Source organism: Acartia tonsa, chromosome 3, assembly GCF_053477335.1.
Source record: "Acartia tonsa isolate MP-2025a chromosome 3, ASM5347733v1, whole genome shotgun sequence".
NCBI classification, from domain to species: domain Eukaryota; kingdom Metazoa; phylum Arthropoda; class Copepoda; order Calanoida; family Acartiidae; genus Acartia; species Acartia tonsa.
The window spans coordinates 19,528,688-19,542,101 of record NC_137262.1 but is presented as its reverse complement, the minus strand read 5'-3'; the positions used below and the strand labels follow the sequence as shown (position 1 = coordinate 19,542,101).

General features: G+C 31.4%; 1 protein-coding gene across 1 annotated transcript in view; it reads right to left on the bottom strand.

Moving 5' to 3' along the window:
- Window positions 1-2,085: 2,085 nt before the first annotated feature.
- LOC145313588 (ras and EF-hand domain-containing protein-like) overlaps window positions 2,086-13,414 on the bottom strand; it is a 31,270-nt gene continuing 19,941 nt past the window's right edge. Inside the window, exons 18-32 of the mRNA XM_080153053.1 lie at window positions 12,372-12,423; window positions 11,760-11,799; window positions 11,169-11,274; window positions 10,867-10,955; window positions 10,264-10,334; window positions 9,493-9,600; window positions 7,981-8,068; window positions 6,643-6,736; window positions 5,985-6,056; window positions 5,234-5,358; window positions 4,824-4,906; window positions 4,211-4,255; window positions 3,823-3,891; window positions 2,804-2,857; window positions 2,086-2,184 (exon numbers count right to left, since the gene is read on the bottom strand). Coding sequence (XP_080009179.1) covers window positions 2,127-2,184; window positions 2,804-2,857; window positions 3,823-3,891; window positions 4,211-4,255; window positions 4,824-4,906; window positions 5,234-5,358; window positions 5,985-6,056; window positions 6,643-6,736; window positions 7,981-8,068; window positions 9,493-9,600; window positions 10,264-10,334; window positions 10,867-10,955; window positions 11,169-11,274; window positions 11,760-11,799; window positions 12,372-12,423 — 1,154 coding nt within the window. The 3' untranslated portion in view covers window positions 2,086-2,126. The remainder of the gene's footprint in view (window positions 2,185-2,803; window positions 2,858-3,822; window positions 3,892-4,210; window positions 4,256-4,823; window positions 4,907-5,233; window positions 5,359-5,984; window positions 6,057-6,642; window positions 6,737-7,980; window positions 8,069-9,492; window positions 9,601-10,263; window positions 10,335-10,866; window positions 10,956-11,168; window positions 11,275-11,759; window positions 11,800-12,371; window positions 12,424-13,414) is intronic.

Sequence of the window (13,414 nt, the reverse complement as noted above, 5' to 3'; positions counted from 1 at the left end):
TTAATGCAATGTAAAGAATCTTCAAATCGCCCTTCAATCTTCCTCCAAATGCTTCTAGAGGCTAGTTACAAATAAAACATGTAAATTTTCCCAACTTTCCACCTATAACGGCCATATTTTCAAAAATATAAACATAACTTAAATAAATATGATGTATTTCTATACAGATAATAACTAAGAACCTGTTATTGCGTTTTTCATACGCTTTCTTTGTACAAAATTGACAATTATCAAATACAAACAAAAACATATAGTAAAAAATCACAAAGACGAAAATAAGATTTTATTATTCAGATATGCAAAGAATGCCTTCTTTGCAAATTATTAAAAGAATTTGATCTATTCTATTTTGAATATAAATAATACATTTTAATTAGCAATTAATTTTACGTTTATAAAATTTAAAGAAGAAAACTTTCCAATAGGGCTCCGAATCCGAAATAGAATCAGTTGTGATCCATACTACAAATCATACATTGTTTCGTATTATAGACAATTTTCCACGAAACATAATGTATAATGAAAAGAGTTAATACCTTTATTATTCGCGAAAAGCTTTCTATAATACGATGCGATCAATATCTAATTCAAATTACCCACTAAATACTTTATTTGATAAATTCTTTTATATTTTTCAAAATCAATGAAAGGTTTCGTGATTTTATTCGAAGTATAAGTTACAAGAACTTATTAGAAGTTCAGCACAGCTACTCTATAATTTGGAAATTGTACTCCGTCCGTATGTAAGTATGTAAAATAAGGAAATTTTAAATATTTGTTCAAAATCTCCCTATCTATAATACAAAGTAGAACGATGTCTGTCCGTCTGTCCGTCTGTCCGTCTGTCCGTCTGTCTGTCCCTTAAGATCTCGGTAACCGCTGAACCGATTGGATTCTACTCTTCAGGGTATATACCTATTGGTCCTGTGGTGGTTTTAAGTTATTTTCTTGGGGGGTGGGACACCCCCAACCCCCCCAAAAACAAAAAAAATCCCCCCTTTTTTTTTTTTTTTTTTGTAGAAGAATTCTTTTGTAGAAATTTTCTTTTGTAGAAGAATTCTTTTGTAGAAGAATTCTTTTGTAGAAGATTTCTTTTGTAGAAATTTTCTTTTGTAGAAGATTTCTTTTGTAGAAAATTTCTTTTGTAGAAGATTTCTTTAGTTCTTATTTTTATTTTTTTAATTTTTTTGTTGTTGTCATCTCTTGGGGCAACGCCCCTAGAGGCTAGGGGCGAAGCCGCTAGTATTTTATATTTCAACTAGCGGCTACGCCCCTAGAGGCCTCTAGTGGCACTTTAAATGTTTTTGTTTGATAAAGTCTCTAATATAATTTTTTACGTACGATACTTCTTCATTTGACGTTGAAGTCTCCTAAACGTTTTTTAAAATTTTGATTTTATTGTCATTTCTCTTGGGAGGGTGGTGGTACCCTCCCCCAAAATAGTTAAAAACCTTCCTGGGACTTATGAGAAGCTACCCTGTTAAGGAGAACCCGATCGGTACAGCGGTTAGCGAGATCCTTCGGTACACACAGACAGACAGACAGACACACATACAGACAGACAAACATCCTGTTACTTTAGTATAAGGATTATATATATGTACTAGCGGCTTCGCCCCTAGCCTCTAGGGGCTTTGCCCAAGAGGTGATAAAAAAAAATTATTGCGAGAGACCATAAAGGACCATGGAAACTCCTTCAAAAAAAAAAAAAAAAAAAAAAAAAAAAAAATGGGGGGGGATTTTTTGGTTTTTGGGGGGGTTGGGGGTGTCCCACCCCCCGAGAAAATAGCTTAAAACCACCACAGGACCAATAGGTAGATACCCTGAAGAGTAGAATCCGATCGGTTCAGTGGTTACCGAGATCTTAAGGGACAGACAGACAGACGGACGGACAGACGGTCAGACGGACAGACGGACAGACAGACATCGTTCTACTTTGTATTATAGATAAATATGAAATTTTGGTTTGTATTACCATTTAAAACTTTGTGAACTTTTACTTCTTCGCTACTTCTGGATATAATTGTCATTGTCTTGATTAGATTTTTTATTAATGCCTGCCATTTGATCTAATATACATTATACTATTTTCAATTATTTTACTAATTTATGAAAGTCAAAAACTATTATCGTAGAGCAGATTTCTTCTGGGTTGAACAACAATTAGATTTGGTCTCCATCTCTCTAAAAATAGATTATATTTATAACACAAAGTAGAATGGTGTCTGTCCGTCTGTTCGTGCGCCTGAAGCTTAAGATCTTGGTCACCGAAGAACCGATTAGGCTCTATTCTTGATGGAATTAGTATTAATTTCAAAAACTAAAAAAGGATATTTTATGGTAAAACTTAAATTTAACTGACTATGTTAATTGAAACAATCTGGGTAAGAAAAATTAAAAATCATGAAGAGTAATTAAGGTTTGAAATTTAATTGATTTTTCACAATTATTAAGGATGAAATTATTTTTTCAACAGAGTAAAATTTGAACTTGTTTTAAATAAATCTTTAAAATAGATTTTTTAAAGTTTTTCTAAATGAATGTTTTTTTTATGAATTGATAAAAAGAACGTTATTAGTAACGATAAACTACATGCATTTAAGTCCAACACTTTTTATTAGTCCTTGGCATAATTACCATATAAACCTACAAGCGTTGAAGGGTTTATAAATGGATTATTAGATATTTGATTAATAAGATAAATAATAAGAATTGCTATATTTTTGTGCATAAATCCACGAAGGAGATTTAATGAGAGGTTTATGCTATAGCACTGAGGTTCAATAACACTATTATAGCTGACCTTAGTTTCAATGCAGATGATTGTACTTCCACATCTTCTGAGCTACACATCTCCCTTAAATTAATTACTTATCAAAAATTATTGAACATTATGGAATGTTTGTAATTTTCCAAGTTACCCCCCCCCCCCCACAAATACGATAAAATCACTTTTTTATGCCTAACCACTGCTACCAAGCGTTGTATCTGAGACCCAACAAAACTGGAATTTCTCCACGGAAAACTGTCTATACGATGATGCGATAAATATCGATTACAAATCCTTTATCAAATCTAAAGCTCGCCATAAATTATTTTAAAAATAATCTTTGCAAACGATTAAGTAAATTTTATCTTCTTTTGAAATCTTGTTGAAAAAGAAGAAATTAAGAAGCCATAAAATTAACTTATTTTATTTATATAAATGTATGGAGGCGTGTACCTTTCTGTTTACACTTAAGATACACATTTACTCTCATATTTTTAGTACCAAATGTACTTTGTCTATCCGTATGTAACAATTGAAGAAATGTGGAATACCTAGGCAGACTGATTTTTTGCTATAAAGAATAGAAAGCTTTTAGTGAGGATTTTGCTGCATACTAGGCATCTGCTGTATAAAACACTGTTACCATTAGAAAAATGAAATTTTGAGTAAAAAATTTTATGACTACTGATTTTCTACTTTTACAGCTAACTGTGTCCGTCTGTCTGTCTATTATGGAATGTTTGATAGATATTCCTTTGGAACTTGTATTGCTCTCAGATGCTGTGTTATGGATGCTTTGAGTCTTTTTTTGTAAAATTTTTATGTACAATGAACATCTCCTGTTCAAAATCCTTTGTCCATTCATCTGCTTTGCTGTCCTTCGCTACTCTTAGGATGCTGTATATTTGGTTTTTTTTTGTGGTTTTAGCTGTTGTTTTTTGTTTGATAAATAGGGCTTCCATTTTTTAAATATTAGTATAAAGTTTCTTCTTTTGATGTGAGATTCTGTAAATATAAAATAGAAATACCGATCATATTTATTAAAATTATACCTGGCCAGAAGCACAATGCTGTCTAGAACATTTAAACCATCCTTTGAACTTGTCTCCATGAAAAGGGCTCTACAAATTGAAATTAATTACATTTCATTTTATTTTATCTTTGTGTTATCTCTTAGATAAGGAATTAAAAATAAGATAGATTACTTTTATAAACAAGAAAAATTGTATTCATTAGAAGCAGAACAATAACACGTAAACATTTAATGGTAAATGGTAAAGGTATTTGCAATAAATCAAAGAAGAAAATAATGCTGATAGTTAGCCAATTAAAATTGAGAATAAAAAGTGTAAATCTTTTTAAAAGTTATGTATCCCGACTTACGAAGTACAGACATGTTGTAGTTATATATTTATAGTAGCTGCGCTTCTAATTTCATACCCATGATCCCTTGCCATTTTTTCTCCTTCATCTTTTGATATACACCTAAATAAAGTTATATAAAAGTAACAGGATGTATTTCAGTCTTTCTGTGTGTGCCAAAGCATCTTGCTAACCGCTGAAACTTTATGGGTTTTCCTTTTCAATGTAGCTTCTCATAAGGCCTGGGAAGGTTCATAACTATTTTGAGGAAGGGTACCACCAACATTCAAAGAGAAATCGCCTCTTGAAAAATACCTCCCCACAAAAAAAATAATTTACTTTTTTAAAAAACTAAAATTGAGAATGAGATGTAACTGCAATAACACCCCACCCCAAGAGCCCCCAGAGCCGCTAATTGACTTATATATGGCCGTGTCTAAAGATTTTAAGTAGCAAATACTTCTTGAGAGTAAATTTAGCTTGCTAATATGTACCTCATTTATTTCGTTTAACCAGTATGTTGGGAGGAGATGGGGTAAAGTAATAATATGCCGATTCCTATATAATATTACTTTGATACAAATTATGCGTAGGTAGGGTTTGTAGAAAAAGGATTTACAATCAAAGAATCTCTTCTATTCAATTATTTTAATGTTAAAAAAACTTAAAGAAATTAAATTAATCGTCTCACCTCCTCCTGTCTCCTAAGGCAGTTTCTCTTTGGTCAGTTTTATTTCCACACAATATTATTGGAATTCTCTTTTGTGATACTTCCTAAATAATCCTTTTATAAAAATAACAGGATATATATCTGTGTATCTGTCTGTCTATATGTATCTTGCTTACCTCTAAACCCATAAAGTTATCCCATATAGTGATGCTTTTCATATGTCCATTGTGGTTCATACCTATTTTTAAGGGGGGTACCACAACCCTCTGAAGAGAAATTGACTAATTAGGATCTGCTTTTCAGGGAATCTTCATACTGTTCCTATATTGTTTACACTTTATTTATCTGACTACCCCCCCACCCCCATCCAACAAAAAATGTTATCAGTGGTGGACAACAAATATTGTAACATTTGAAAGAAAATTACTTACATCAACATTTTGAACCCAGTTTCTGACGGAGGTGAAAGATCTCTCCGATGTTACATCATAGAGTAGCATTACTCCGTCAGCACGCCGGAAATACGTCTTCGTTACACTCCGAAATCTTTCTTGTCCTAAATATTAGATCTAATATAATATTTTTTTCTTTTCTCTTCAAGCTACAATTTCTACCTGCATTTCTTACAAACTTATCATAGAATAAGGAATATTTTTTTCAGTATGGCTTCGAAACCGGTTAATATACGCTGGATTAGAACTGGTTCTAATCCATACCTAAAATTATGTATAGCATCGTATTATATCCAGTTTTTTTTAAATATATGTAAAATGTACAATAATAATATTTAAACCAGTTTTGTTAAACCCGAGATGCCGATTGTACATTTTTATATCTATGGAAAGTTGTTTATAATACGATGCGATAAATAACTATTAGTTTTACTATTCTTTTAAATATGTAGATGTTAAATTTATATGTTTTAAGTCATTTATACTGATGATGGCACTGTGTTCACAGAAATATATTTCAAATAAATGCTGTGAAGAAAAGAATTTAGTGAATTTATCATAGTAAAAGTATGTTATAAGTATCATTATTTGGGTGGGTCGATTTTGGCTTTATAAAGAAGTTTTTGTTAGTCCCAAACTGACCCTTACTACTTTGAATAATACTTTGGGAAACTCTTTAATGGCAACCGTTTGAGAGGTCTTTGCTGGCATATAAAAATGGCAAAATGACCTGCTGTGTCCCACAACTGAATGGCAATATTTCTTTCATCCACTCGGATTGTTTTCACTTGAAAATCTACACCTGAATAACATGATACATAGTATTAGGATGCAGAGAGAGAGGGGACAATGGGCTGTTTATTACACTAGTCCCCAAAGTTTTTTAGTAGCGCTTTCTTTAGGGACTTTTGTAAATTTTTGATTGGTGGGTTCATAAAGTTAATTTTTAAAACGTTTCAACCACTTATTTTAATCTACAGAAGGGGTATTTTTGTTTATCATCATTGGGGTTGTATTATTTACTAACAAATGTTTTATCCACTAAAAACACTAATTAATTTTCTTGTGGTTCCATATTCCTACTCAAATTAAGCATTTCTACATAAATAAACTTTTCATTACTGAATACGAGAGAAATAAATCTTTTTTTTGCAAATATTTCATATTGCACCTTAGAAAACGAAAATTAAATATGAAGCCCTTTATATTAGCCTAAAACCGCCTAGGATTTATGTAAAGCTTCCCTCAAATGGAAAACTCAATCGATTTAGTAGTTATCGAAATATTTAGTTACAGACAACAACAACTTTCAAACTAAGATGTTTGATAATGCTGCGCGACTTGTGGATTTAACTGAGGTTTTTAAACTTAGTATAATTACAACTAACCTAAAGTTGAGCTAAGATTAGATAGAAAAACTCCTTTAGTAATTCTATTGATGAATGAAGTTTTACCCACGGCTGCATCTCCGGCAAATACCACCTAAAAGAACAAAAATTGAGCGTCTATCGGTTCATAAAGATCTTGGAAACAGTCAACAGTAAACTATTTTGCATAACATGCAATAGGACCTGGGCTTAAAAATGATTCTACAATTTACACAGTGTCAGAAGAGCAACATTTGTCTTTATTTTCAAGTAGCCTATGCCTTTTTTCTATGCCTAACATCTACGGGTAGCCATAAACCTTTTGTGCTACCTTGGAACCTATTATGACCTAACCTGACCAAAAATAATAAACAAAAAAAGGAAAACCTACCCCGCCCCTCTTATTTTTAATTTATTTACAAAGATGTAGAAGTGTATAAATGTTTGTATATCCCTGGCTTCCCTCTTATTATGTATTATTTTCAAAACTTATAATGTGAAGAAACTGTAAAAGTTTTTTAATAAATCAATCAATGCTAAAGATTGAATTCAACAAAAAAGAACTCAGTAAGAAATAAAGGTGATTTTCCTCAAAATATGGAGTTGAGAATTGCCCTTCCTAAAGACCCTTTTATTGTTTAAAAATAAGGGAATTTTTCATGGGTTGGTTTTTACTTCAAATCTGGTTAGGTTATATTTCAGGATAGCCCGCAGGGTTAGGGCAATTTAGGTATAACTTCATTTAGTTACCGTAAAAGATAGGCATAGAAAAAACAACCCCCCCCCCCCCGGAATTTATTTTGTTTTAAAAATAACGAAGGGGTGAGTTTGTATTGAAAAAGCATCTAAATAAACTTTTAAAAGTTGTTTTATTGATTTCGAATTATGTTGGCTTTATCAATCAATAGATTTATCTATTTTATCTATAATACAAAGTAGAATGATGTCTGTCTGTGAAACCTTCCTTCTCCTGTAGTGGCGAAGCCCTAAAAGGATAGGGGCAAAGAAAAATTTTTGAAAACATTAAAAAAGAGAAAAATTTGAAGGTTTAAAAAAAATAAATCAATATAAATAAATATAAAAAGGTATGAAAAGTTGTAATGAGTTATAAAGTTATGAAGAGTTATAAAAAGTTATAAAGAGTTAATAAAAAGTTATAAAATACAGAAAATATCTAAAAAAAAATTTTAAATTATCCCCTGAACCTTTAGGAAAAAAGCACCTAGAGGCTAGGGGCGAAGCTGCTAGTAACAAAATAATTAGCTAGATTAAAGATATCTACATCTGTAATATAAAGCAGGAGGGCATAAAGTGGCAGACTTATAAACATCCCATTACTTTGTGTTGTAGAAATAAAACCTTATAAGTTCTGTCTGGAGGACCAGTAGGCTCCAGGTTTCTTGGACCAGATATTTCATCGTATAGGGCTGGTTCATGATCAATCATACTAATAAATAAACTCATTGTATTTTATGGTTATTAATTTTTTTAATAAACATTTACAAAACTGTATGTTTCTCAATCAGTCAATTAGTTAAGAAAAAAAATTAATTAAAAATAATAAGAAAGCTTATTGGCGGAGTGTTGAAATGGTTCTTTAATAAATGATAGTTTTTTAAAAAGTTTTTAGAGATACATGTTTATTGTTTATTGTTTTGTTTTGATTATATTTGACTTGCAAAAAATTAGGTTGATTGTAATTGTTCATGTAAAAGACAAAAAGAATCATGACAAGAAAATGAGATAGCGTGTTTCGTCGTATTTTCACAGTAACTTTTGATAGCTTATTTTAGATTAGGTTAAATAAGGTAAATGCTAATGATTACCACGCAGGGGTAGGAAATTGGTCCCTCGGTGTCTAGAAATAGGAGAAAAGCTACTGTGTAAATACAACGAACCCCGCTAATTCATTTTCTTTTCGACAAACGATATTTTAAGTTTTAGTTCTTGCTGCGATAAATATGGACAATTTTTTCCCTGTTATTTTCTAATTAAGTACAACTACACAATTACACTTGAATAAGGAAAGGTATATGAAAGTAAAAATGTTTAGATCATGGAAAGAAAACAAGGTAGCGGATTTCGACGTATTTTTACAGTTGCTTTTCTCCTATTTCTTGCACATGCAGGGGGGCTCTAACAATGAGGGGCCAATTTCCTAACCCTGCGCGGCAATCATTAGCATTTACCTAACCAAACCTAAATTAACCTATCACAAATTTCTGTGAAAATACGAGGATATCACCTACTTCGTCTTTCAAAGATCCAAATTTTTAAAGAATATTTTCTTGTTGTTTCATTGCAACTTAGGCATATGATTATCCTTGTTATTTTTTAAAGCGAAGCCATTCTGTACGTTTCCGTCAGCTTTTATCGTTAGTTTAGACATGTCAAAATTGTCCTATCTATTTCAATTTGTGTGTGATTACTTTTTTAACAGTTAGATACAATTTAGTAAGCTTAGTAACTATATAATCATTAACAGAAAGTTAATTTAAAATCTGATTTTTGGAACAAGTTGTAATATTATAAGTGAAGCCTCACTAAAATCGAGTCCTTAAAATGTAAATATATCCTTAAATATTCATTCCATTGCAAAAAACGCGATATTAAATGATGAGCTAACGCTCGATCATTTAATACCTTGGTATTTAAATATCCATTTATGCTAAATTTTGTTTGCTTAAATAACTCATTTAAGCAATTTAGCAACAAATTTACATTCATTCCGTTAACGCTTAAAAATGTATATTCTGCTTTTTAAGTTCTGACACTATACAAGTGTTTATATTTGTTTGTCAAATTTTTAGCTTTGCTTTTGTGGATGTTGTCATCTTTGTTTATAAAGTACAAAACCAAATGTAACTTTACCTTGCACTGGAATAAGGAAAGGTATAAGATGGCTGGTAATTGTTATGATCAAAGGAAATCTCTCTTGAAAGTTTCTCCCCTATACCACTCAATGGAGGTACCAAAGATCTAAATAATATAGTAATTGTTTTATTTTGTTATACATATTTGCATTTGTATTATGTACTGTAAATATTTCATTTATGTTTTTTTGTCCTGTAATTGGAATTTAGTTAATGTTAAGGTATCTCAATGAACTTATATCCTACATCCTTACATGAGAGTAACAGGAAGTCTGTGTGTTTCTGTTAGCAAAGTATCTCACTAAACGCTGATATTAAAAAGTTATATTTAAACGCTGTACTTTTTATATTGGTAATTGTTAAAAAAGAGTTTTAATTTGTAGGAAATTAAATTTGACTAGCATGTGAAACTTTTTATTTTATGATATAATATTACGTGAACTTTATCACAAGATAAGTCATTTAAAATGTCCTCATTAATTGCTTGGTCTATGGATCCACTTGCTGTAAATATTCTAATGAGAAGCAGCAGCAATTAATATCAAAAAATCTTACCCAAAGGAATAATTTTACTATTCGGTTGTCTTTATATGAATTTGACCCATGAAATGTTATTAAGCAAGCTGTAATCAATAAACATAGAGTTGCAAATCCCCAGTCTCCCCCCCACCGTCACATGAAAAAAAATGTAATTTTAATTCTGATACACTATTGAAACCCCCTATTGCATGAGAAAAATACCAGCAATGCTAAAAATATACATTCTCACCTCTTGCTGGAGTTTCTGTTAAACCCTTGGGATTTCTGAGAACTTTTTCTTGAAATTGAGTCAGCACTTGTCTAATTCAATAATTCATTCTTAATTTTGGTAATTTTGTTGAATTGTCTATTTTTTTTTGGGGGGGGGGGAGGTGGATAGATTGTTAGAAAAGTTAAATTTAATCAAAGAAAGCCAGGGAGGGAGGGGACATTGGGCTCTTTATTGCACTAGTCCCCAAAGTTTTATATGACCATTTACTTATTCGTCAGCTTATCAACTTTGGGGACTTTTATTGAATTTTGGTTTATTAAGCAACCAAACGTTTCAATCTCTAATTGTAATCTGGAGAAAGGATTATTTTTGGGGATGTACATCAATTTATCGTCCATTGTCTTGTCCCTTTAGATCATGAAGAAAGCACTATACGTCATCATTGTAAATGGGTATCCAAAACCCAATGTAATGCAAATATCTTACAACAAGCAAATAATATTTGTTCTAGAAAAACTTGAATTTTATAACTTGTGTATTACAATTCTATTGATCTTTATTGAGCCTGTTTTTTTTAGTTTATTCTTAATATCTCTTGTATGTTGCAATTATATTGATTACCTTAAAGCCACTTCTATCTTGATAGGGGGAAGAATGAGCAGACAGTCTTGGTAGAGAATGCAGGGACCCCGGAGGGGTTACAAGAGGACCTAAACATATAATAACTTGATACATGCTGATATAAAAATAATTAGATATTCTGATTTAATTGAATATTTCAGTTTAAAACAATTTCCAAGGCATAAATTGTCATATTTTTAAACAGTTTAAGGCTGCCTAAGCCACCCTAGACCAAAACTTGAAAAATTTAATTGAGTCGCAGCTGCAGAGCCTGGCTTAAAAGCTTGAATAGTTTGTATTACCTTGTCTAGTGAATGAATGGATAGAGTTAAGAGGGGAAGAATGTGGAGAGTTTTTAAGATCAGGAACTAGTCCATCCTCAAATCCTTCCTCGTGGATTAAATCCATCTACAAAAAATGAAAATGAAATTTTAAAGCAGATTAGTTAACCCTTAATAGTTGGGTCCCTTGACGCATCTTTATCGGTCGGGGGTGCGGGGCTTTCATGTCCTCCCTCCCCCCCCCCCTCCCTATTACCTCAGCTCCTATTATAGCTAGAGAGCTAATATTTTTTGTGCATGTCCACTGTTTGATAATGAATTTCCGACTATAAATGAGTCAAAGTCAATTTTCTCTTCCTTCACCCTTTCATTTAATAACCTTTGTTTTAGGTCCTTTTTTAATTAATAATTTCCAAAGGCTGTCATTTTCATATCTTTGAGGCTAGAAATTTTTTTTTTCAGAAAATGTTTATCTTTACTGTACAGTCAATAAGAAATTGGTCATGGCGCGTCAACACAACCACGATTACTGACAGTCTTACAGAGGTAGCTTGAAGAAAAGCTTTACTTTTGGAAATATGTTTAGAATATTCTTTTTTAATTTTTACTTACAGCTGTCCTTCTCCCATCCAAATCTGTAGATGTAAATACTCTGAAATGGAAAAGGATTAAGATATTTAAGTCAACACTGAAGAAATGGAAATATTTTCCATATTTCGTTTCCTAGCATGCTCTTTAACGTGTGTTTCCTCAACTTTTGAAAAAAAAAATTTAATTACAAATGTAATTGTTCACATGTACTTTGTTCATAGGTTTATAACCAGGTACAAAAAAATTTATTTATACTTGCTTTACAAATATTTTGATGACCATTACTCATCGGTGGCAAAAAAAAATATTAATAATTTCGATATTTTTTTCATATCCGAGAAAAACTGCCTATAATTTGATGCATTAAACTTTTGAAAAGAGTTGGAAAGGTATGTACGGCATGGGTCCAATTCCGGTTTATTTCCGCTGGATTATAACCGGTTATGAGCAAAACGGAAAAATAAAAGAGAATTTCTCATTTAAACAAAATAGAAATGTTAGAACTAATCTTAGTTTTGTTGGTCTAAACTTTAGCGGAAAACTGTCTTCTTTAAAGATGCGACAAATAATAAAAGTTATAGTTGACAAACGACATTCTAAAGTCAAACTAACAGTAAAAATAAATGTTAATACCTGGATCCATCCTCTCCCTCCTCTTCTCCTTGTAGTGTGGATAGGCCACTATCTATAATATAATATAATCATAATACTTGTACATATATGGCATAAAACATAATTAGTTTACAAATATAAATAAAGGGATTTTTAGGGTGAAAAGCAGCATCAATTTTTGAGGATTTTATCTTAAACTGAATAATAATTATCTATCTCCTTGATTTTACGCCGTGTAAGCTTTCGCTGATCGTTCAGTTCCCTTTAAGCTGTACAGGTTGTTGTATTTGCTGATCCAACTTACAAAAAGCCTCGTGTCTGAGGATGGCTGAGTGAGGCTTAGAATGTGATTGAATTTGGCTGTGTCTGTAGCTGCGGGTAACGGAATATTAATTTAGGTAGTTATTGCTGATGGTAGCTTAGGATGAGGGTGGCTGTAGTTTACAGTGTATTAATCTTTCCTCTAGTCAAGCTGCCAAAGATAAGGCTTATTGGTTGGCTTATACAAGACACGCGGCTGAAAGTTTCTAAGGCTGCCAAGACAAGTTCCTTATCAAAATGAGTGTAACACTAAAAAATTATAATTATATTATAACCAACAAGAAATAAATTTTTGATTATTCATAATCTAGTTTTCTTAACTTTCTTAAATATCGACAAGAAAGTTTTCCTTATTAAATACTATTCTTTTATAAAATTTCTAAAATACTTTATTTCCTAATAATTTTTAAATCTTCCTATAGAAAATTTAGTTTTGATATTTTGTTAAGGAATGGATTTGACAATGTCAGTCAAAATATTCTATAATACGATATTTCCAACAGAAACATCTACAAAACGCTGAACTGCACACTTAGAATATTAGGTAATTGATTTCTTGCCATTGCATTATCCTCTTATCCCTGCAATTACTTTGAGGTGTCACCCTCAAAATAAGTTAATAAGATTATAGCTCGGGATAAATTGAGATAGAAAAGTATAATTGAATCTTTCTACTAAAAAATATATATCAAGATATTTTCTATATTTCGCACAGCTTTAATATAATTAGGGTCAGATTGTGT